Source organism: Arabidopsis lyrata (genome assembly GCF_000004255.2).
Source record: "Arabidopsis lyrata subsp. lyrata unplaced genomic scaffold ARALYscaffold_6, whole genome shotgun sequence".
Taxonomy (NCBI): Eukaryota; Viridiplantae; Streptophyta; class Magnoliopsida; order Brassicales; family Brassicaceae; genus Arabidopsis; species Arabidopsis lyrata.
The window spans coordinates 4,366,603-4,388,022 of record NW_003302550.1 but is presented as its reverse complement, the minus strand read 5'-3'; the positions used below and the strand labels follow the sequence as shown (position 1 = coordinate 4,388,022).

Sequence of the window (21,420 nt, the reverse complement as noted above, 5' to 3'; positions counted from 1 at the left end):
GTTCAAAAGCTAAAATGGGGTTAATAATCTTTTACCAGTCCAAGCCCATGCTTTTTTTTAACCAGTTCAAAAGCTTTTACCAGTCTTGGCTTGGTTATTGCATAAAATGTTACTTAAGAAGGTTCGAAACATGCCTTCTTCTAGGCCTGGACAAATCAACCAAACCGAATGAATACTAAATTTTATAACCGAAAGAATCGGAACCGAACCGAAATATTTCGGGTAATCAAAAATACCCGAAATACAATTATTTTTTCAAAAATATTAGTTATTTATACATCAAATCATCAAAAATACTTGAAAAAATAGTAAAAATATTCGAAAATAACAGAAAATATCCAAAAATATCCAAAAATACCCAAAAATAACCGAAATATCCAAAAATATCCAAAAAAATAACCGAATGGATACTAAATTTTAAAACCGAAAGAAGCGCAATCGAAAGGAAACCGAACTGAAATTTCAAAATACACGAATGGGTATTAAATTCTATAACCGAAAGAACCAAAACCGAATGGAACCGAACCGATAACCGAACGCCCATGACTACCCTCCTCAAAGTCCAAGTTTGTGAAATTTGATTATTTAACTGCTCTTTTTTACTCAAAACATATTGATCATAGTGCATAACCGGATACAAAGTTTGGTTTATCTATCTCAACATATGGCTAAAGTAGCCATAAAACGAGTAGCAAATATCAAGATTTAGCACATAAATCTCCAAATTTATATGTTTTAACTCTTTCAACAAATGATTTATCACGACAAATACAAAAATTAAGAAAATCGTTATGGGCATACAAATAACTGTCTCTTTGCAGCAAGACAGTGCCATGCAAGTTCTCTCTAAGACAACTGATGCATACAGAATCCAAAGTAGGGCATCAATGTCAGAAGTTTCTGTTAACAATGTGAGTTTGAAAGCATAAGAATTATTTATCTTCTCTTGTGCTTGATTGAGCATAGTTTATGTTAGCAATTAGTTGTATATTTCGGTCTCAATGCAGTCATTTCTTGGTTCCATTTTCTTACCCCCATAAAAAAAAATTTATCTTGAAGAAACTTAGCAAAATTGATACATAGTAAACAGAAAAACTGAGCAAAAATGTCTTACAAGAACAAAATCTAGGTGGAAGCTAAGACGTTGGCAGATAAATATGGACACCTGTAATCCTTCACCTCTAAGAGGCAAGTAGGTAACTGAATATAGCCTTGCAATAGAAGATCAACTTTCTCAACTACGTTTTCTGGAACTGGAGTGATCACGTATAATATTCCTCTCTCTGTGTCAATACCCCTCACGATTCCTATTCAGCATCCAAAACCAATTTCAATACATAATCATAGACCCATGTTCGACGATCACTGATTGCAATGGATAAAGAGAAACTTACCAAGACCTACACATGATGGCAAATCTTCAAACACGTCGTTGCTAACGCCCAAACCAACAATGGAAGCATTCAAACTATAAAACACTTCAGAACTTGGGATCTAGAGAGAACAAAAAGAAGAAACCCATTATTGGCATCAATCATATGGATTAGAAAGATATGACCTTTATAATGTTCTGATTTTTACCTGACAATGGAGATGATTGATTGTTAAACTTGATATTGGAACTTCATAAGGAGTGTGGGAAGCGAGTTCATGGGTTAGTTCTTTGATCGTGTTTACTTCTTTTCCTTTAATGCATTGCCTGAAGTAGGCAATTATACGCATGTCCCTCATCAAACGAGCATCCTTATGTATTAAAATGCTGTACAAACGGGATACAACAACATGTAACTACTTAGACAATAAAGCGTATCAATGAGATTGTTCGATAACTAGCATTATACAGGACTTACGATTGATTATATCTGTCTTGGTAAGCAGATTGAATCTCTATCAAATCAGCTGTCTCATCATCATTACCGTCTAACCAGAACAACCCAGCTGGTAGATTCTTGTTGTAAGCAGAGATGTTGATTTTCACAACGTGGGAAGGAGAAACATATCTCAGTACGTCCACCAATAACTCATAGCCAATTCCTAAATATTGTGAATCATTTTATCAGTGAAAGAATAAGTCTGTAGTTTCTTCTGTTGGACATAATCCTTTTGTTATGAAAGGATAAAGAGAGGGAGTTACCTTTAACCCATCCTGGTGTATTAATGACAAGCGGCAGTTCAGTTTTGTTCTCGCTAGACTTGCAGAAGTGTAGCTGATAGTAATCGAATAAGGTATATACATATCTTAAATATGCCTTTGGATCCCTCTTTGAAGAAACATCACCATAGAAGAAACATCTGCATCATCAAATAAAAAAGAAATGAGAATAATTGGCTTTAATTCTAAATCAAAGACTCGTTGCTACTGATTCCAAGAAAATTTTCTCAAACCAAACTACCTCTCCGGTGTCTTTACGCATGGAACTGTCCAATCCGATTCTAAAAAGTAACAAAAATAAACCAAAAACATAAGTTACAGAAATAGCATTATGAAAACAAGTTTTGGGAATGCAAACAGCAAGAATCGTCAAAGCAATAAGTTTGAGGGTACCTAGAATTGATCTATCAACAACAGTGAGAGAAAGAAAACCAGGTGCAGTAAATTCAGGCTGGCCAACATCAGTATCCAAATAAGCAACCCTTTTGTATCTGTAAAAACCACAAAGGTCAAATTTTCAGTAAAACTTATCCAAACAAAGCAACAACCATCATAAGCCACTAAAGAAGATATTGGATCCATTCAAACTAAAGTAGAAGGTAAAGACATTTTTCCCCACTGCTGCTGATTTACATTTTGCAAAATGATACTCAGATTCTCGAACACTCGTTAAGAGACTCGGAACAATAAAGAGAGGCTGAAGGAGAAGCAATAATAACCTTTGGAGAAGAACTTCAACAAGATTGCGTGAAAATGTGCTTTTGCCACTGTTTTTAGGGCCACAGACCAAAGCTATAACCGGTTGCAACGAACTGCTGGAAACAGAACTTGCTGCATTCGACCATTCCTCTGGTATGAAAGGCAGTTTCTTTTCTCCTTCAGACATTGCAGCCACACCTTATCTTTGTCTAAGAGAAATCATGTAAAAGAGTTCAATAAAAAAACCAAGACCATTTAACATAAAACCAACAAGTTCTTAACTGTGTTTTAGCAAGGGTTCAAGCTAATGTATATAACAGAAAACAAAACTCATCCTTTTCTACCTAAAACACGAGTCTAGACTCAAATTTGATATATCAAAGCTCGATTCTACTACCTAAATCATCACAACAAGCTCGATATGCCCCGATCAATCTAGGTGAAGTCTCTACGAGGTAAGACATCGTAACAGAGAATCAAGCTCAATGTAAACATACTTGTAAATAACACGGAGAGTGGCGAAATTAGAAGACGTCGGAGAAGAAACTATAACCGGCGATTTTGGAGTCGTCGACCAGAGGAGAAGGTATTATTGAGCCGTCGGAGAAGAAGGAAACAATGGCTAGAAATTAGGGCTTTTAATTTCTAAATGCTTTCGAAACCGAACCGTTATAAACCAAACTTAATTGAATTGGTTCCAAATAAAAAAACGGTATAGTCAAACCCAGACCAAAGAACTCGGTCCGAATCATATTGTTTTACATTTACGTATGTATATTACTAGAATTTAACCCGCGGTACACCGCGTGGCTATATTTTTTAAAAAAATATAATGTTATTTTTTAAAGTTTAACTGAAGATATATCATATTAATTTGTAATTTTAAATGTAGATATCTATCTATGTATTATCTAGTGTATGATTACTATTGTTTAGGTTTCAATTTTTAAAGTATAGATACGAAAACATACATTTTTTTTAAGTAACGATGTATGGTGGATTTTAAAATTTTGAATATTTGACTCCGAAGTATACTGTGGGTCGGTTTTTTAATAACTAAAAATTTTAAGTTGTATTTGTTTTGTTAATATTGTTTCTTTTGTTTTGTGTTTAAGATTGTATAATTGTATTTTGATTGTTAATTTTAGGATTTCATCCTTAATATACCGTTATTAATATCGACCCAAACCCGTCATTCCATATAAACCCGTCTATATTATCCCATTAGCTAAATTATTAGTGTTATAAAATCCAAGAAAATAAATTATTATTGTAATAAAATCCAATAATTTTAGGATCTCACCCGTGGTATACCGTTCTTTGAATGATTTTAAATTTATATTACTAATATATATTTTAAATTTATCATATAAAATAAATGATTTCAGGTTTTTGTGTTTTTATTTTATTTAAATAAAGCAACGGCTTAAATGATGACATATATAGTTTTTTTCTTGTATGTGTATATAATTTTTCTATGTGAATATTTTGATTATTATAAATTAGTATTTTTATTACTATGCAAAATGTTAATATAAATATTTGCTATAAAAGTTTTTTGAAGATATATGGAAAGATTGTGTAGAGATTTTTAAAAACAAATTAGGCAAGATATTGTTTGGTTCATATCTTTTATTTAAATTTTGTAAAAGTAAATAATAAATGCCAATGGCATTCTTTGTAAATACATTTCAACTCCAGGATTTATTTGCTAAAAGTCATCCAAAAATGTATATATAGATTTTATTATTTTATTAAAATTATGATCTTCGAGACATGGAACCTGCTATTTCCCACCAAGCATATATAGTCCGAGATCTCAATTACTTCGTGGCAGCTAATATTCCGCCGATGAATTCATTATTTAACCATATACAGTATTTATATATAATATACACTTCTCTGAAATACAAATATAAGTTATTCACGAGTTAGTGAAAAAACCCACATGGAACAATGGTCTATAATCGCAACATTGTTTCTATTAACATATATTTTGTGTCTTTATAATTATCTTCACAATTTATTTGTCCATTAACAAGGTTCTAGGATCTGATGATTAACTGATAGATACATAAATCAATATTTCTGCGACACTTAAACAGCTACGACCAGTTGAAAACAAAGTAAAACAGCTATAACCAAGATATGAAATCAGATGTTATGAAAAAATAATTAAATCTTTAGCAGTAGCTTGTAGAATTATCTCTACACTCTGTTTTTTTTTTTCTTCTTTTACACAGCCTATTTCTACTTTTTGGTCATCTTTTTATTAGGATTTTTGTGAACAGCCAAATTATTGTCATTCTGGTAGAAGATTACCAATCATACACAGTTTCACCAAATCAATTACTTCCTCCGTTTCATAATATAAGTCGTTTTGGAGAAAAAATTTTGTTTCATAATATAAGTCGTTTTCAAGTTTCTATGCACTTTATATATTACTTTAATATTTTATAATTATTTTTATTATGCAGTCTTTTTTATAATTGGCTAAACCTTTTAAAAGTAGATCTTCTTAATCTGCGTGTTTAAAACTAAAACGACTTATATTATGAAACGGAGGAAGTATAAAATAAATAAAAAAAGAGAAAAACTTGTCGCTTAGTCAAGAGATATTAATGAAGTAGGTGTGATAAAAGAAAAGAAAGGTATTTGAAAAGGTTGAAAAGAGAATCTAAGAAGTGGACAGACAGTATAAGAAAATGAAGGTCGACCAGACTCGAGAGGAGGGGTTATTAAGTTGAATCAAAAGCGTGTTGTCGTTTCAAACTGACCTGGTCTTAGTCTTCTACATGAGAAAATTCAGTCAACCATTGCTCTCAAATTCGTTTGTTTTTATAAATTTCATTAAACAAAATCAAATATACTATCTTCATCACCATTTCTTCAAATTAAGTTTCTGTTTATTACTTTTAAATGTATTCAAACTATGTTCGGAAGTACGAGTTTTTTGTCAATAACGGAAACAAAGTTTTTAAGCTTAGTTCACAAAAATAGATCGTCCTATCAGCCTATGATTTGAAAGTGTTTCAAAAGATAGGGGACAGAGTCATTTTGAAGCAAAACAATCTTACTAGTTACTAGCTACAAGTTGAGCGTAATTATTACATTAAATTGTTTATTGCTAGTGTGTATCAAAGATCTCACTTGTACAATAAAAAAAACATGTGGATATGATCCAAATATTATGGGATGAGACAACAAAGACTCACTCTTTAGGACTGATATCACGTGAAACTAATTGTACTCCATTATTTAGGCTGGTAAATTCTAGTATCTTGTACATGAGCTATACATTTGTCCAAAAAAAAAAGGACATGAGCTATACCAACTTATTACCGAGAATATTGTATTAGTAAATTATTTTTCCAGATTAGTTAACTGAAGTGTTATCTTTTAATACAGATTTTATAAGTTGAAAATTATGCTAATTTTAGATAGGGAAAGGAAAATATTTACTGTCTTCTTTTTTACCGTCAAAAACAATATTTTAGTCTCAATGAAACGATAAGTACCAATTGGATTCACAATTTAGTTGATAAAATTGAATTCACCAAAAAGACAAAAAAAATAGTTGATAAAATTGTTTTCTTAACACAAATTTTTCGAGCCAAAATAAGTTAAACAGTGTTAAAACTATAAATTGGGAGACAACAAAACTTAAACTAGTGATTTATATCAAAAAATTTATAGAAAGGTGTTTCAGTTTTTCTTTTTTAATATTTTTATCATATAATACAGGTTCGAATAATTAGTTAAATGTTTGGTGTATAAACCATGGCTTATAATGGGTTGTTATACACGTAGCTAATTATATAAATAATGTAAAGACGTTTAGCTGTCTTACAGTTATAATTTCTTGAACCTAAAGTTTCAAAACACATCTTGTCTCATAGCATAAGAAAATACGGATCTAACCAAATATCAAATTAATTAATAATACGGATATGACTCAATAAGTACTTATCCACCTCCTTTTAGCTGTCTGCCAACGTATCCGAATAACTCAAGAAAATCAATAAAATATAACTTATGAAAACATAATTAAATAAACCGAAAACGATGTTTTCACAAAGTAAAATGATATTAAGTCGACCGAACCAATTATTTGTCTTTTTTTTTTCAGGCATCACAAGGGATACATTTTTAATTGTCACACATTATAATTTTCTGTTATTTTAACTGTCCATCAGGCGTTAAAATAACAACTTGTTGGTGTGTATTACTACTATAAATGAAATTAATATACCTTAACCATGTAGACTATAAATGGATATGTTAAAAGTTAAAACGATAAATGGGTGTGTATTAATTCTAGATTATATATATATAATATGACATAAAATAAATAAAGGTTGTATAATGTGAAATAATTGACCCAACTTCTACCAATTGATTATGTTCTCCAATAAAACCTTCAAGTGTGCAGGCTGTTATCATAACGTGTTCCTCATAGTCGAACAGTTAATAACGCCTTTTTACTGTTAACCCTTATAATATCTCCTAATATTCAACTAAATTATTATTTTTTATTTAAATGTGAATAGTTCTTGTTTAAATTCATCCTCCATATAAGAAAGTCAAGTTGAAAAAGTCAGTTATTCATGCCCAAGTTTACAAGTTGCAAGCTCACAAGTTCAATATTCGTATAATTATAATCTTATGTCTCTATCAATCCTCATCCACATTCTTGTTTTTACGAATGATTCGAGCCAAACATTATATTATAACTTTTCCATTTTCTGAAATTTAACAATCTTTTTATATAAATATAAATCCCTCTTAAACAAAAAAAAAAGGAAACAAGAAAAAAACCTCCCAAACACAAACTCCCGAAAATCTCTCTCTTTAATTCTTTCTTTCTTCTTCTTCTTCCAAACTTGAGAAAAAATAGGAAACACAAAAATGTCTCCTTCTTGGCTCCGTCCAACCGCCGATCAAAATCATCCTCCGCCGCCACCGCCGTCTCAATCACCGTCTCCTCTATCTTCCGGTGATCCGAATCTCACTACTTGCCTCTACCAAACAGATCACGGCGTCTTCTATCTAACATGGTCTCGAACTTTCTTAGGAGGCCACTCTGTGAATCTCTTCCTCCACTCACAAGATTACTACAACCACTCTTCACCACTCTCTTTCTCCTCCGCCGATCTCTCCCTCTCCTCCGCCGTCTCTTTCCATCTCAACTTAAACACATTAGCTTTCTGGAAAAAACGCGGATCCAGATTCGTTTCTCCTAAAATCCAAGTCTTCTGGGACTTAAGCAAAGCCAAATTCGACTCTGGATCCGAACCTAGATCCGGATTCTACATCGCTGTAGTTGTTGACGGAGAGATGGGACTATTAGTCGGAGATTCGGTCAAAGAAGCTTACGCTCGTGCTAAATCGGCGAAACCTCCGACGAATCCACAAGCTCTTCTGTTGAGGAAAGAGCATGTGTTTGGAGCCAGGGTTTTCACAACGAAAGCTAGATTTGGAGGGAAGAACAGAGAGATTTCTATTGATTGTCGTGTTGATGAAGACGCTAAGCTCTGTTTTAGCGTTGATTCGAAACAGGTTTTGCAGATCAAACGACTTCGATGGAAATTTAGAGGAAATGAGAAAGTTGAAATTGATGGTGTTCAAGTTCAAATCTCTTGGGATGTATACAATTGGCTGTTTCAGAGTAAAAACTCCGGTGACGGCGGAGGAGGAGGAGGACACGCGGTGTTTATGTTTAGATTCGAGAGTGATCCAGAAGCAGAGGAGGTTTGTGAAACAAAGAGGAAAGAAGAAGAAGATGAGAAAAACCGAAACGGCATCGTTTTATGGAAGCCGAAGCAGTGTGGAAATAGTTTTGGGATTAAAGGAATTGTTGAGTGGAGGAAGATGAGGAAGAGATTTGTTAAGAGTAAGAGAAGTTCGTCATCGTCGTCGATTTCGATGTCGTCGGCTTCTTCGGCTTGTAGTTCATCGGTTATGGAGTGGGCAAGTAGTGCTGATGAGGCGGAGTACGGCGGAGGAGGATCTTCTGGTTCTGGTTCCGGCAATGGTCTTGGATTCTCATTACTGGTTTACGCTTGGATTAAGTGAAAATATTCTTTTTCGAGGGAAAAGGAAAGTTACTGTTTCCGGTCAATTTTTTATTTTAAATGTTTTTTTTTTTTTTTACATTAATTTTCCCTCTGAAATCACGGACGAGAAGATATAAAAATATTGGAGTAAATTTTTTTAAGGAATTCAATTTTCGTAATATCTCTTATATAACTAATTTCAGTATGATTCTATCGTTGGTTAAAAGAAATTCAAGTACGATTTGTAAGAAAGGGTTGGTATTTGATGGCGGTGTCTTGTTGTATTAGTTGAGAAGATTAGTTGTCAAATGTTGACTCGGTGGCTTTGGATAATAAGTCCTTATTAAGCTTTGGATTTAGTACGATCTTTAGACTATTATTAGAGTTTGGTCCTATTATTATTTTCTTTCTTTTTTGGGTGGCCCCTTTTAAATACTTTATAACGGTTCCACTCATAATGAGGTGTATATTTTTGTAACGTTAGGGAATAATAATACACAAGGAAACCGAGATTTCTGCCATCTCTGTAGGATGTAAGAGTGTAAATAAATGGCAAATAATGCAAATTTAATAAAGATGGGGTGTAATTGGATTAAAATAAAAAAAGTTAAGGGAAAAATAGTGAAATATGCGTTTTATCATCTGAAGTGTGGCGTGAGGTGAGGCTTAAGATAGGGAAAAGAGAGAGAGAGAGAGCACCTTTGGGAAATATTTCATGTTTTCCGACAAAGTGCCATTGTAACATGTGAACAGTGGGTCCCACTGTCTCCCTATTCTTTCTCTTTTTGCCTCTAATTTTGCCCCCCCCCCCCCCTGATTACGAATTTACGTTACTAACCACTTATTGCATCATTCGTTTGTAACTATAACTACCAGTTGCAGAGAATGTAAACTTAGGACATGTTTACTGATTTTTATGCGCTTTTTTTGATATGCAGACAATTCCAGATCGACATAATCTACGGACTTAATTTCTCGACAATTATATTTGTCATGTTTCTTTCCTTCTGAATAGTTCACATAGAATATGGGCCGGCTCATCTTGGCCCAGTCTTTCTAGTCCAGTTTTCATTTCCTGAGATTAGATCTGGGCAAATAAACCGAACCGAATGTACCAAACTAAAACCGAAGAAAAAAAAAATCGAACCGAACCGAAAATTTAAAAATAACCGAATGGATACTAAATTCTATAACCGAAATAACCGTAACCGAATCGATAACGAACCGAAATACCCGAAATACAATTATATTTTCAAAATAATTAGTTATTTATAGAACAAATAATCAAAAATACTTGAAAAATATATAAAAATAGTAAAAATACTCGAAAATAACCGAAATATATCAAAAAATATCCGAAATATCCGGAAATATCCTAAACAAAATAACCGAATGGATACTAAATTTTAAAACCGAAAGAACCGGAACCGAACTGAAACCGAACCGAAATTTCAAAATATCCGAATGGATACTAAATTTTGAAACCGAAAGAACCGAAACCGAATGGACCCAACCAATAACCGACGGTTAACCGAAATCCCAGGCCTACCTGAGATGATGATTTTCAGATGACAAGAGTTATCCTTGGGCTGCATCCGCTATTGGCCGTATTACTTAATTTTAATTCTCATAAATCGCCAGTTCTAGTTGTTACTAAACACTAAACAAACATGTTAATTACGACCAATGCTTCAAGCCCGGTTCAGACTCATCCTGCAAAAGTTATGAGTTTGGGTATAGATATCTAAGTCCAAAACAAATCATATGCCCTGGGCTTAAACCCATTTAGGTTAGGGTGTTCTTCAAGTTTAGTCGGCTGTCACAAAGGCGTTCAAATAAACAAAGTTGCTAGCGAAACCCAAATTTGAGGACCGTAGTAACAACATCTAGTGCAAATTTTTGACTACATGTATTGTATCATTTGTATGGGTTTAAATCATGATGGCGCAACGATAATACTATCACAAACCACTACACTAGAATCATTATCGATTTTTTGGATGGCAACAACGAACATTAATGTAGACAAAGATTTGTGTGCAGTGATGAAAGAAGATAAATGTATTCAAATGGTGATACAACGACAACAGAAATGCTAGGTTACAATCGTGGTCAATTTGAAAATAAATTTGATCCAAAGAATATGAAAATAAAATTAATAAATAAATGTGATGAGGTAAAAAAAAACAATAAATAAATAAACTGAATGGGAAATATGGAATCAGTCACCAAAACTAAATCACGGTTTTTTTTTTCCTGAACTCGGATTCGAACCCGGGACGACTCAGGTGGAATGAATCATCCCACCTTTCACGGCCATCTCCCACCGACTTGAATTTACTAACCTGAACCCGGTTATTCAAAACCCTTCAATACCGAGTCAGAATTGAATGCAATTTTCTTTCTGGTCACCAGATGATAGCCTTCTCAGAGACGCCGTGAAGCAACGGCCGAGATTCCATCAAAAGATCCAGCTTGCTTATAATACCATCGTGGCAATTCTTCTTTAAATCATCGGTACAAGTAAACCGACTTGACCGAGTTATAAACCGAATCGATTCCTCAAAAACCGATTCTTCACATGGGATAACCAACGGTCCCTGGTTAGCAAAACCGAACTCCTCTTCAGCCTTAACCAAGTGATTCATCAGGATTGGATGGTTCAGATACGTCGCGCGCACCACAAATCTCCTGCAACTGCTCCCAACGTAAACCGCCACGTGTCCTGACGGCACATCCGACGGCACAGATCTTCTGACAGAAGACATCCGCGCCTTGTTCCGCCATTGCCGGAGCATTTGCCTTAGCTTCACAATGTGTCGGATCTTGCTACATTTTCCGATACCTCCAGCCATTTTTTTCCGATTACTCAAGCTTTAGCGAATGTGAGGTATTTTCTTAGACGAGAAAGTTTGAGAAACAGAGAAAATGTGAGGTAGAGAGGTTTGAGAGTTTTTGGGAGGGACGAGGTTTATATAGTAAAGAGAGTAACATAAAGCCCTTAGGATTACGAGATAATTACTAGATTGCCATATTGGTTCTTACTTTTGGCTTCTTGCGTCGGATGAAACATGATTAGCTAGTGTGTGTTATTATGGATTAGATTAATTTACTCGGGAGATTAGTTTTAATTATTATGTTAGCAGAGATATTAGATACGATTCTGAAGAGGAGGAAACATTAAAGATCTTGTATGTTTTTTTCTTCTTGATGCATTGGATATGTCTGATTTATGATGGATTCGACATGTGAAAATTAGTGGTTGATTATTGGTTTATATAAATCCTAGGCTCCTAGCTATGTTTGTAATAAATATGCTATATAATGAGAGACTATCATGGAAAAACATGTTAAAGTGGCAGTCATTAGAGACAAAGAATTGCTTAGTATTATAATTGAATGAAATTGGCAATGATTAGTAATGTAAAAAACCAGTAAGCGTGGTTACAAAAGGAAGTGTCACGTATTAAAGAAAGAGAAATAATTTGTAGTATGTGGTAGGGAAATAAGAGCATGTGCTGGACAAGAAGACCAGTCTTTGGAAAGACTTTAAAACACCACCTTGAGATTCAGAGACACAGTGAGTCATTTCTCTCTTTATATTCACCACCTTGTTTGATGTATAATCAAAAGTCTTTATGTCTTTACACTATGTAGCTATTTCTCGAACCAAAATGTGCAAATTTCTATTCCTGATCTCTCATCTTGAGCAGCAAAATCTTTGGTTTATAGGAGGCGACGTCAAATTTAAAGGCCCTAAACGATTCCATAATTGGGAACTGCATCTGCATGTAAGCGGCAAGCCTGCCATTATATCATCGAGCAAAAGATAGCAGATAATTATTTATATATACAATCCAGTTTAAAAATATAAATGTTTTAAGATGTTAAAAAGTGTTCTAAGTTACAGGCAAAGGCGTGGCTTCAACCGCCGCTCTAGGGTCAAAGGCTCAAAGCTTTCAAATCTTCAAACTAAACAATAGAAAAATGTTCGAGAAAAATAATATATTTTCAAATTTTTAATGAATACTGTTATGAATCTCGTGTATTTTTATCATTAATGAATGGAGTTATAACATATATATATACACAATAGGGGAAACAAATCCCAATTGGGCTAGGAAACTCTAAAGCCCAAAGCCCACTAAGACTAACATAAACCGTCATTGAGTAAGTCTTCTAGAACGTGGACATGGGCCCTCTGGGCCACGGTTATGGAGTTCATCCTAATGTGGTTTATAACAAATACTAAATTATGTCTTCATAAGATTAGTCTATAATTTCAGCGCGCGGAAGTGTGAAGTTCTTGGTTAATTAATAGAAGAAATAAATGAAACCCACCACATGCATGCATGCGTAGCAGGAAAAGGGAGGAAATTAAATGTACTTATACAAATGTAATTTTAATTGTATACTATAATCAAAACATAAATTCTGTTGTAAAGATTACATCATCACAGGCAAATCAATTTAATTTATTTTCTAGAGATAAGTATTTTATAAGAAACGAACAATAATGTAATGCGGCGTACCAAAACACTAGTTTTTGTAGTTTACGAATGTGTCCAAGTGGCCAAGCCACCATGTGCGCTAACGTCTCAACTCCAACAAGAACCCAAAATATTTCTCGTTTAATATTTGGAGCAAATGTAAACTTGATTCTGATTGTCTCTCACATTATCAGTTATTAAATCGTACATTTTCAAGGGAAAAAATGTTGTCAATTATATAGCCCCCAGAATAGATTACAGTATAAGATAAAGTGTGGGAGTGATCCAGACCAATATCAAAATACAATGGTTGATCAATAATCCAAACCTCGAGCTCTTATCCATCGATCCTATATATCACATATTATCCTACATATTATGCATGTGACGTGATTTGCTTATAATATATTTTTAAATTTTAATAGTATCAATTGAAATCAAGTTATTATATTACAATCAAGTTAAATATACCAAAGGAAAGATGAATTAAATGCAAATATTATAAATATATGTATTCAAATAAATAAACTTGGGTCAATATTCCAAGTGCATGATATGGAACTTGGATACATTCCCCTTGGGTTAGTTACTACTAACCCTTACTTGTTGGGTTCTAAGGATCTTCTCGTTTAATTTGATCTTCTTAAGCATATCTCGTTTAGTATTATTGTTCCATGTGAATTCATTAAATGGTATGTTTTGGTATATACTACTCCTAGATTTTAATTGGGATCAACCACTTATAACTTTAATGATGGTTGATCAACTATCTCATCGATTACTATCGTTTGTGTAATGTCATTTGTTGAACCAACAATATCCAAAAAGTAGACAGAGAACGGGTCTATACTATAATTTTGCTCATCCCCTTACAAAAAGGAAAGGAGAAAAACTTGCTTACCTAATTAAATTTCATCAGAGAGATATAGACAAAGTTATTTTCTTTCCTTAAAACATGTATAGTGTTATTAAAATTGTATTTTGACGCATTTGAAATTAGGCTTAATTGGCCACAAGCAGAAGCCAGAAGGGATAAACTTGTTACTTGAATAATGTTTGGTATTAAATATAGCTTTTTATGTATAACTTTTGTATAGTGAATTCGTTAACTATCCACTCATTTCTTTTTAAAAAGAAACCTTCTGAAAAGATTATCATACAAATAGAACGCAAGAACATATGTTCTGTTAAAAAATTGCCAAATCACTTTATAAATGCCTATTAGGGACAAATTAAACTCTAACTTGTATCTTTGTGTTTATTTGATAAGATAAAGGAAAGACTTATTCTAAGAACTCTACGTTAAATGTGATCAAGACATACGAGTGTAGTGCGCGGAACATGCAATCTTTGGTTTAGGCTTTGGATTTATTTAAGCAACAGTCTTTAGACATCTCTTATAACACAAAGGTTTCGTCGTAACGCGTAACTTATACCATATGATAAAGTTTAAATCGAGATTATGTAGTGTTGTATGGGCTAATATAAACTTGTACGATTAGTGAAGATTATGTTTTCTAAATGCAAGTCATTTAGATCGATGAGCACACTCGGTCCTAGCCGGAGTCTCCCCCATTTTCCTCTCTTCTTTTGACCTTTGACATCCAGTCTCTGTTTTTATTGTTAGAAGCCTACTTACTTTCGTGAAGTTCTTATATTTCCTTGGTTAACCTATTGTTTTTCATTTCCTGCAAAGACGTAACATTCCATTAGAAATATAATAATGTTGTAACACGATTCAATGAGATAATAACTTTTTCTAATCATTCATCTCAACATGATGTCTGGTGGATTGAATTTTTCGTTCGAGTTGGGCTGGAATGTGTTTTATGTTCTAATACCAAATTACATCAAATTTTAGAGTTTATAATTCAAAATGAAGTAATAATGTGTACATTGAACAACTTCAGAACATCATATGTCATATGTCAAAGTTGGACTGAAATGTGTTCAACATATGTCATGTGATGTTTTTTACAAGACCAACCTGACTCCGATCAACGTCACATCTCGGATCTCGGATCGATCAAAACACAGCTGAAGAACTCTCAATGCCTTATCAGTTGGGCCTGAACCCAACGGTACACGCCTTACCAAGAGATACGGCCCATCAATGCTAATTATCAAACAAGTAGATAAAATCGTCATTACCTTTTTCTTTAACCCAACTAAAATCGTGATTACTTCAAACGTAGAAAAGAAACACAAAATGTCCACGTCACCGATCCTCCCAAGAATTAAACCAATCAGAAGCGAGGACGCGGATCGCCAACGTCAGTTTCTCTCACATCAGTCGAATCTTGACCGTCAAAAATGTGCAGATTGGACCACTTCTGTATTTCCTAATATTAACCGACTAAACATTCACCTATATATATATATATATATATAATAACCTTTTACAATTCCCCCACAACAATCATCAAGAAAACAAAACTCGCTTTTTGATAATCAAATCGAATCCTCTCAAGCTTTTCGAAAAGTCACATCTTTGAGAAGACAATGGCTCGTACCAAGCAAACCGCTAGGAAATCCACCGGAGGTAAAGCTCCCAGGAAGCAGCTTGCCACCAAGGTTTGTTCTTTCATCTCTCGTCTTGTACGCAATAAGTAGATCTAGGGTTCAAATTTGCGTTGAATTAGGAGTTTTAAATCAGTAAAAGATGACCTAGGTTTTGTAAATTTAGTTGAAATTTGAGTTTATGATCTTAATTTAGGTGGAATCTTGAGGTTTTGATTTTTTTGCTGATGAAATTGGTTGAAAGGGGATCTAGGGTTTATATCTAAGCTGAATTTTTGATTGCGTCTCTAACGAATTCTTTAAATACAGGCGGCGAGGAAATCTGCACCGACCACCGGAGGAGTCAAGAAGCCTCACCGTTACCGTCCCGGAACCGTCGCTCTTCGTGAGATTCGTAAATACCAGAAGAGCACTGAATTGTTGATCCGCAAGCTTCCCTTCCAGCGTCTCGTTCGTGAAATCGCTCAGGACTTCAAGGTACAATTAATTCTCATAAACTTGATCCTAGATAGATTAGCGGCGGATTGAGATGATATTGTGGAATTAGGTTTACTAATTTGTGAATTGGAATTTGCAGACGGATCTGAGGTTTCAGAGTCACGCGGTGTTAGCTCTTCAAGAGGCGGCTGAGGCATACCTTGTTGGACTTTTCGAGGATACCAATCTTTGCGCTATTCACGCTAAAAGGGTTACGATCATGCCTAAGGACATTCAATTGGCTAGAAGGATTCGTGGAGAACGTGCTTAAGTTTTTTTTACCTAATTCGATTTAGATTTTTACGTTGATGTATTAGTGTGTTTGGGATTCTTCTTTCCTTTTACTCTTTTATTTTTCTTACCAAGTACATGGTGTTGTTAATTGTTCTACTTACAGCTCCGTTTTAAGCAAAGCAATGATAAAATCTTTCCTTTCTTTATCGGTTCTTGTTGATTTCTTTTGAGTTACTGTTTCGATTTAGCCCATAACCCAGAATATAACCGATAATTTTGACACGAAGATGATTATTAATTTGATTGGATAGATTTTAGTGGATAAAATGGTTGGTATAAAATTTAAGATGTTGCCGAAAATTCAAAATTATTGTCTTTTGGTTTTTATATTTAAAAGGGTGGTTCTCGATGTCAATATGGGCTTCGTATATTTGGTATGAAAAAGAATAAAGAGACATCACGAAGCCTTTTCTTGTTTTCACAGTATGTTTAAAATTTAATATAATGGGCTTGTTATTGGGCCTTTTAAAATTCTAGATTACCTGCTCGTGAACTTTGTTCGAAAACTCGGAGTCCTCACGTAAGCTCCGGCGAAACTCCGGTACATGCCTGGTTTCTGGTGAGAAGTCCAACATCTTTTTTAATTTCATTGAGATTACTGTGCCAAATATTAGGAATTCGAGTGATTTGTAGGTTCAGCTTCATATGTATTTGCCGGCGAAATGCTCAGTCGGATTATCAAAATGCTTGAATCTCAGAGTAATGAAAAATGATTTATTTAAACTTAGCCTTAAATAAATATTCGTATCGTTTAGCAATGTTGTCAATTGCAAAATAAGAGAACACTGGAAATTTTCTCAGTGCAATCAAAGATTTCTTTCTTTTTTTTCTTATGCTCATTGCGTTGTAGGAGAAGATGGTGCTTCACAAGGGATACATTTTCACTTGCATTGATTAGTCAATTAATCAGCTGACCTGTGGATGTCATTTGGTAGCAACCTGATAAATGATCCATCAATATCTTTTTTTCTTGCTATGTGTTTCAGGAAAGTGTGACTCAGATTGAAGAGTATTGTTGGGTCAGATTTGTGGTATGCATACAAGTAGATCAAAATGGACCCAAGAGTTATTCAATGAGGTTTGGTTCCACTAGATTTTTATTCCACATGTGTTATTGTCTGCCTTGGTGTTTGTTTCTTCTTTGTTTTATTCATTAAGGTCTGTTTTCATTCTTTTTTTTTGTTGCTTGTGGCCAATTCTGTATCTGAAAACAAACATGATGATCTGTCTTGTGCCTTAAATGTTTATTGGGAAGAAAGTCTACATACTTCTATTTGGTTCTAGGTGAAGAGTTTGATAATCTTTAGTATTTCAGATTCATATGCCAACATTTGTTATTGTCCAACGTTTGGTGTTCAGTGTAGCTGTGTCCAATTTTGATATTTGTGAGTTATTTTGGCTTCTATCTTGTCCTTTTGTGTTAGAGTGGTATATTCAGGTTGGCCATAATCTCGTGTATGCTACTTATTGAGAGGATCGTCTGGTTCCCCTAACTTGCCTCCCTTGCTTGCTAGTTATTCATAAACCTGTTCAGCAATCTTTTGTTTTCTTAAGTTTCTGAAATACTGAAACTTCGTTCTGTGTGAAAGCTCATGAAAAGATCCTCAGTTTGATGTTTTATTCATTTGAAATGTTTCATCTCAAGATGTGTAGAGAAGTTGGAGTCAGTCCATTAGAATTATATGAAGCCCTTTTAAATTTGTGTTTTAGTCTCATAAGTCTTGACTCTTGTCCCACCTTTTGTGCATCATACGCACATGGTTATTTGTACATTCTATTTATGTATATCTAGGTAGTGCGTATAGATTCATCCTAAAGGCCAAACACTAGTCACTCTTTGTCTAGTGTACACATATTTTGGGGTCTCACAAAGATTTCATTGGATTCTTGATTATTTCATGATTTGTTATTAGCTGCATTATTAGGATCATCTGTTGTATTAATTATGTTTGTTCTTCTGGACTCTTTGCTTCTTGTCATCATCACAACTAACAAGTTCTTATTTTATATTTGTTTTTGCTTTCTTGTGTGTCTTGTTAACCACTTTTCAATAAAAGAATGTTTTTCTTACTTTTAGGTATCACAACTCTGACTTAATAATAAGTCTTTTTCTGGTTTCCATGACAACAAATCTTCCCTTAGATCTCAAGATAATCTCTTTCTTTCATACACTAAAAAAGTTTCTCTTCGTTTCTAGGAACTTCACTCACTATTCTATGGTTGTTGGCTGTCTATAAGAAATCCATTGATGTCTAGTTGAAAAACTCAAACTTGTAGAAATGTGGAAAGATGTACATCATAAATCTATGGTAGAAGATATACTCACAAGATTACTAACAATTGAATAATACTGGTGTAGACATCAATGACAACAAAAAACCAGCACAAAGAAAAAAAAGCTCGAGGAGAGACTTGGCTCAAGGAAACCAATTTCAGAGCAAAACCCAAAAAAAAGAAAAGAAAAGAATTTCAGAGTTTAAGGGACAAGTCAAGGTTCTTCTGCTGTTCTTCTTCAGCTGGCTTCAACAATTCCTCGCCTCTCTGCCATAGTTCGGAAGTTGGTAAATCTACTGGAATCCTTCCAACATCGAACCTACCGATGTTTTCACATGTGGAAGTCAACGGTGGAGCAATCATCATCTGATGATGATTATAATGATTCTCTGTTGAAGTTAGTTTTCCTATGGCTGGTTGCTGAACTAGTGGTATCCTTGACCAATTGATCTGACCATACTCACCACCAAACACGTTATATGAACTTAGCTTGTGACTCATTGAGTGCGCCTGAATACCCAAGGATCTGTTGCTGTACTGCCCATGGAACGGGACTGGAGCAAAGCTATATGGATGCCCGAAAGCTGCGGCAGATGCCATCCGTTGCCCTCGCTTTGCCAAAGTCCTTTCTCTTTTGTGGGCGTTTTGGTGACCACCAAGCGCCTGTGAGCTGTAGAATGTTCTTTGACAGTAGTTGCATGAGAAGAGCTTCTGTTCAGTGGAACTTGACCCGTTAAAACTTGGAGTGACTACACCTGCCTCTAAGCAGTTGAGGAGATTGAGTTCTTGATTGAGCTGTGGTTGACTAGAATCATATCCTGCTAGCATAAGTTCAAGCCTTACACCTTCCTCTCCTTCTATTTGGTCATGATCTCGTGCCGCTTCTGCGTCTCTGTTGTAATTTTTTAGGTTCAGCTTTGGGGAATCTGGAAATGGAAGAGTGGTGGATGCAGAAACGATGCATGAGGAATCAGATGATCTTGGCTTTCCGCTGGAAGACTCCATGAGGGGCAAAGAGGGTATATAATTTTCCAGGTGATGGTTTTGTTCCCTTCAATTGTCTCTTTCGCTCTCACCTTCTGGACTAATAGCTATATAGCCTAAGAAAAAAAGAAGCATAAAAATTTAGTTTTTTATCTCATAAGTGGGAGCAGAAGTTGATGCTATATAAGGAAAGAATAGACTCACTACAAATGCTTTTGAGTTTTGTAATAAGTGGAGAAAAGTAGTAAGAATATGAGAGAGATAGAGAAAGAGAGATGGGTAGGTCTTGTTTGCTGACACACACGACACACACACAAAGACACAACAAAACACTTGAAGCTGATTGGAACTCCACCAATTAATACCTCTGTGTTTATCCCTTTGTAGGAGCAACTTTCACTTCACATCAACCTTTTTTTGGGCTGCTTTCTCCTTCAATAAACCAATCTCTATTCTTTATCATGCATAATTTTATTAGCTTCTTTTTTTTCTGTTCTCTCAGTCTATTGCCTTTATGTGCTTAAAAGTGCTTCAACAAAGAGTATACATGTCGTATTCTTTTTCTTATACCCAGGTTGATTCCAATAACATGTATAGACTTGGCCTTAATTCAAGAAAGCCTTTCAAATGAGTTATATTTCGTCCTGGTGAGTTCATGAACTTTTTTATTCAGAACTATGCTTGATATTTTGCTAAATCCAGCTCTGATTGATGGATGCGTTGTATTTCTGTGGACAGATTCTAATAGGCCCCAACTCGTCTTCTTATGGTATAAGCGTATGCAGCCGCGGATATGTGTGTAAGGAAATGGCTAAACCCTCCTTAGCCCAACCTACAAATCTTACATTGAATATGTACAGTAGTATTCACTAGTTGTAAACTAATGGAGACTTTATAGACTCTTTTGTATGAGGAAAAAAAGGACTTGGAGGGGGGAACAAGACAAAAGAAAGCTTGGCAGTTCAAAAGATCTTCTGAAACTGGGACCGGTTTTATTTGTTTGGATGAAACGACAACTTGTTGTAATATTCACGGAGTGTATGAAGATGACAACAAGTGACAATGAAATTGAAAAGGATGCTCAATGACAAGAGAGAGAGAGAGAGAGAAGGAGAGAGTGGACCAAGTGAAATTATTCAGGTATGTTTGATGTTTCTGTGTACTTTAGAAACTTGGAGATGAAAGTGGCCATCTCTGTTTCCTTTTTAGCTTTCTACTGTTAAACTCTCTTTTGTCCTCTTTTCACTTCTTCCTTTTAAAGTTTGCTTCATGTTCACTCTCCTTCCTCTTTAGTATATCTATTGGAATCCTTAATAGTTTGGGAAGCACCACCCGGATTTTATGGTGAAAGGTTTTCGAATACGAAACTCATTCTACTTCCCAGTGATTGCCACTTTTTATATGATTCTTCGTAAAAAAAAATTCTTGTACCCATGATATATAGTCTCTAGGACTAGAAGACCTTAGCAACGGT

General features: G+C 34.5%; 5 protein-coding genes across 5 annotated transcripts; 2 read left to right on the top strand and 3 right to left on the bottom strand.

The window, feature by feature from the left end:
• Positions 1–1,028: 1,028 nt before the first annotated feature.
• LOC9309559 (polynucleotide 5'-hydroxyl-kinase NOL9) lies at positions 1,029–3,573 on the bottom strand. The gene is made up of 9 exons (XM_021023821.1): positions 3,349–3,573; positions 2,872–3,060; positions 2,546–2,643; positions 2,394–2,433; positions 2,135–2,292; positions 1,851–2,034; positions 1,582–1,759; positions 1,395–1,494; positions 1,029–1,307 (listed from the first exon to the last, which is right to left on the bottom strand). The coding sequence occupies exons 2-9, from the start codon at positions 3,036–3,038 to the stop codon at positions 1,126–1,128; spliced, it is 1,107 nt and encodes a 368-aa protein (XP_020879480.1). The 5' UTR covers positions 3,039–3,060; positions 3,349–3,573; the 3' UTR covers positions 1,029–1,125.
• Positions 3,574–7,469: 3,896 nt separating this feature from the next.
• Positions 7,470–9,095, top strand: LOC9307518. The gene has a single exon (XM_002873444.2). The coding sequence runs from the start codon at positions 7,760–7,762 to the stop codon at positions 8,924–8,926; it is 1,167 nt and encodes a 388-aa protein (XP_002873490.1). The 5' UTR covers positions 7,470–7,759; the 3' UTR covers positions 8,927–9,095.
• Positions 9,096–10,953: 1,858 nt separating this feature from the next.
• Positions 10,954–12,192, bottom strand: LOC9309558 (auxin-responsive protein SAUR50). Its single transcript, XM_002871401.2, has one exon. The coding sequence runs from the start codon at positions 11,760–11,762 to the stop codon at positions 11,316–11,318; it is 447 nt and encodes a 148-aa protein (XP_002871447.1). The 5' UTR covers positions 11,763–12,192; the 3' UTR covers positions 10,954–11,315.
• A 3,489-nt stretch (positions 12,193–15,681) lies between these two features.
• Positions 15,682–16,834, top strand: LOC9307517 (histone H3.3). The gene is made up of 3 exons (XM_021021101.1): positions 15,682–15,971; positions 16,227–16,394; positions 16,495–16,834. The coding sequence occupies exons 1-3, from the start codon at positions 15,900–15,902 to the stop codon at positions 16,663–16,665; spliced, it is 411 nt and encodes a 136-aa protein (XP_020876760.1). The 5' UTR covers positions 15,682–15,899; the 3' UTR covers positions 16,666–16,834.
• A 2,105-nt stretch (positions 16,835–18,939) lies between these two features.
• LOC9307516 (zinc finger protein 3) lies at positions 18,940–20,590 on the bottom strand. Its single transcript, XM_002871400.2, has one exon. It carries the CDS (start codon positions 19,965–19,967, stop codon positions 19,158–19,160), a length of 810 nt encoding a protein of 269 aa, XP_002871446.1. The 5' UTR covers positions 19,968–20,590; the 3' UTR covers positions 18,940–19,157.
• Positions 20,591–21,420: the final 830 nt, after the last annotated feature.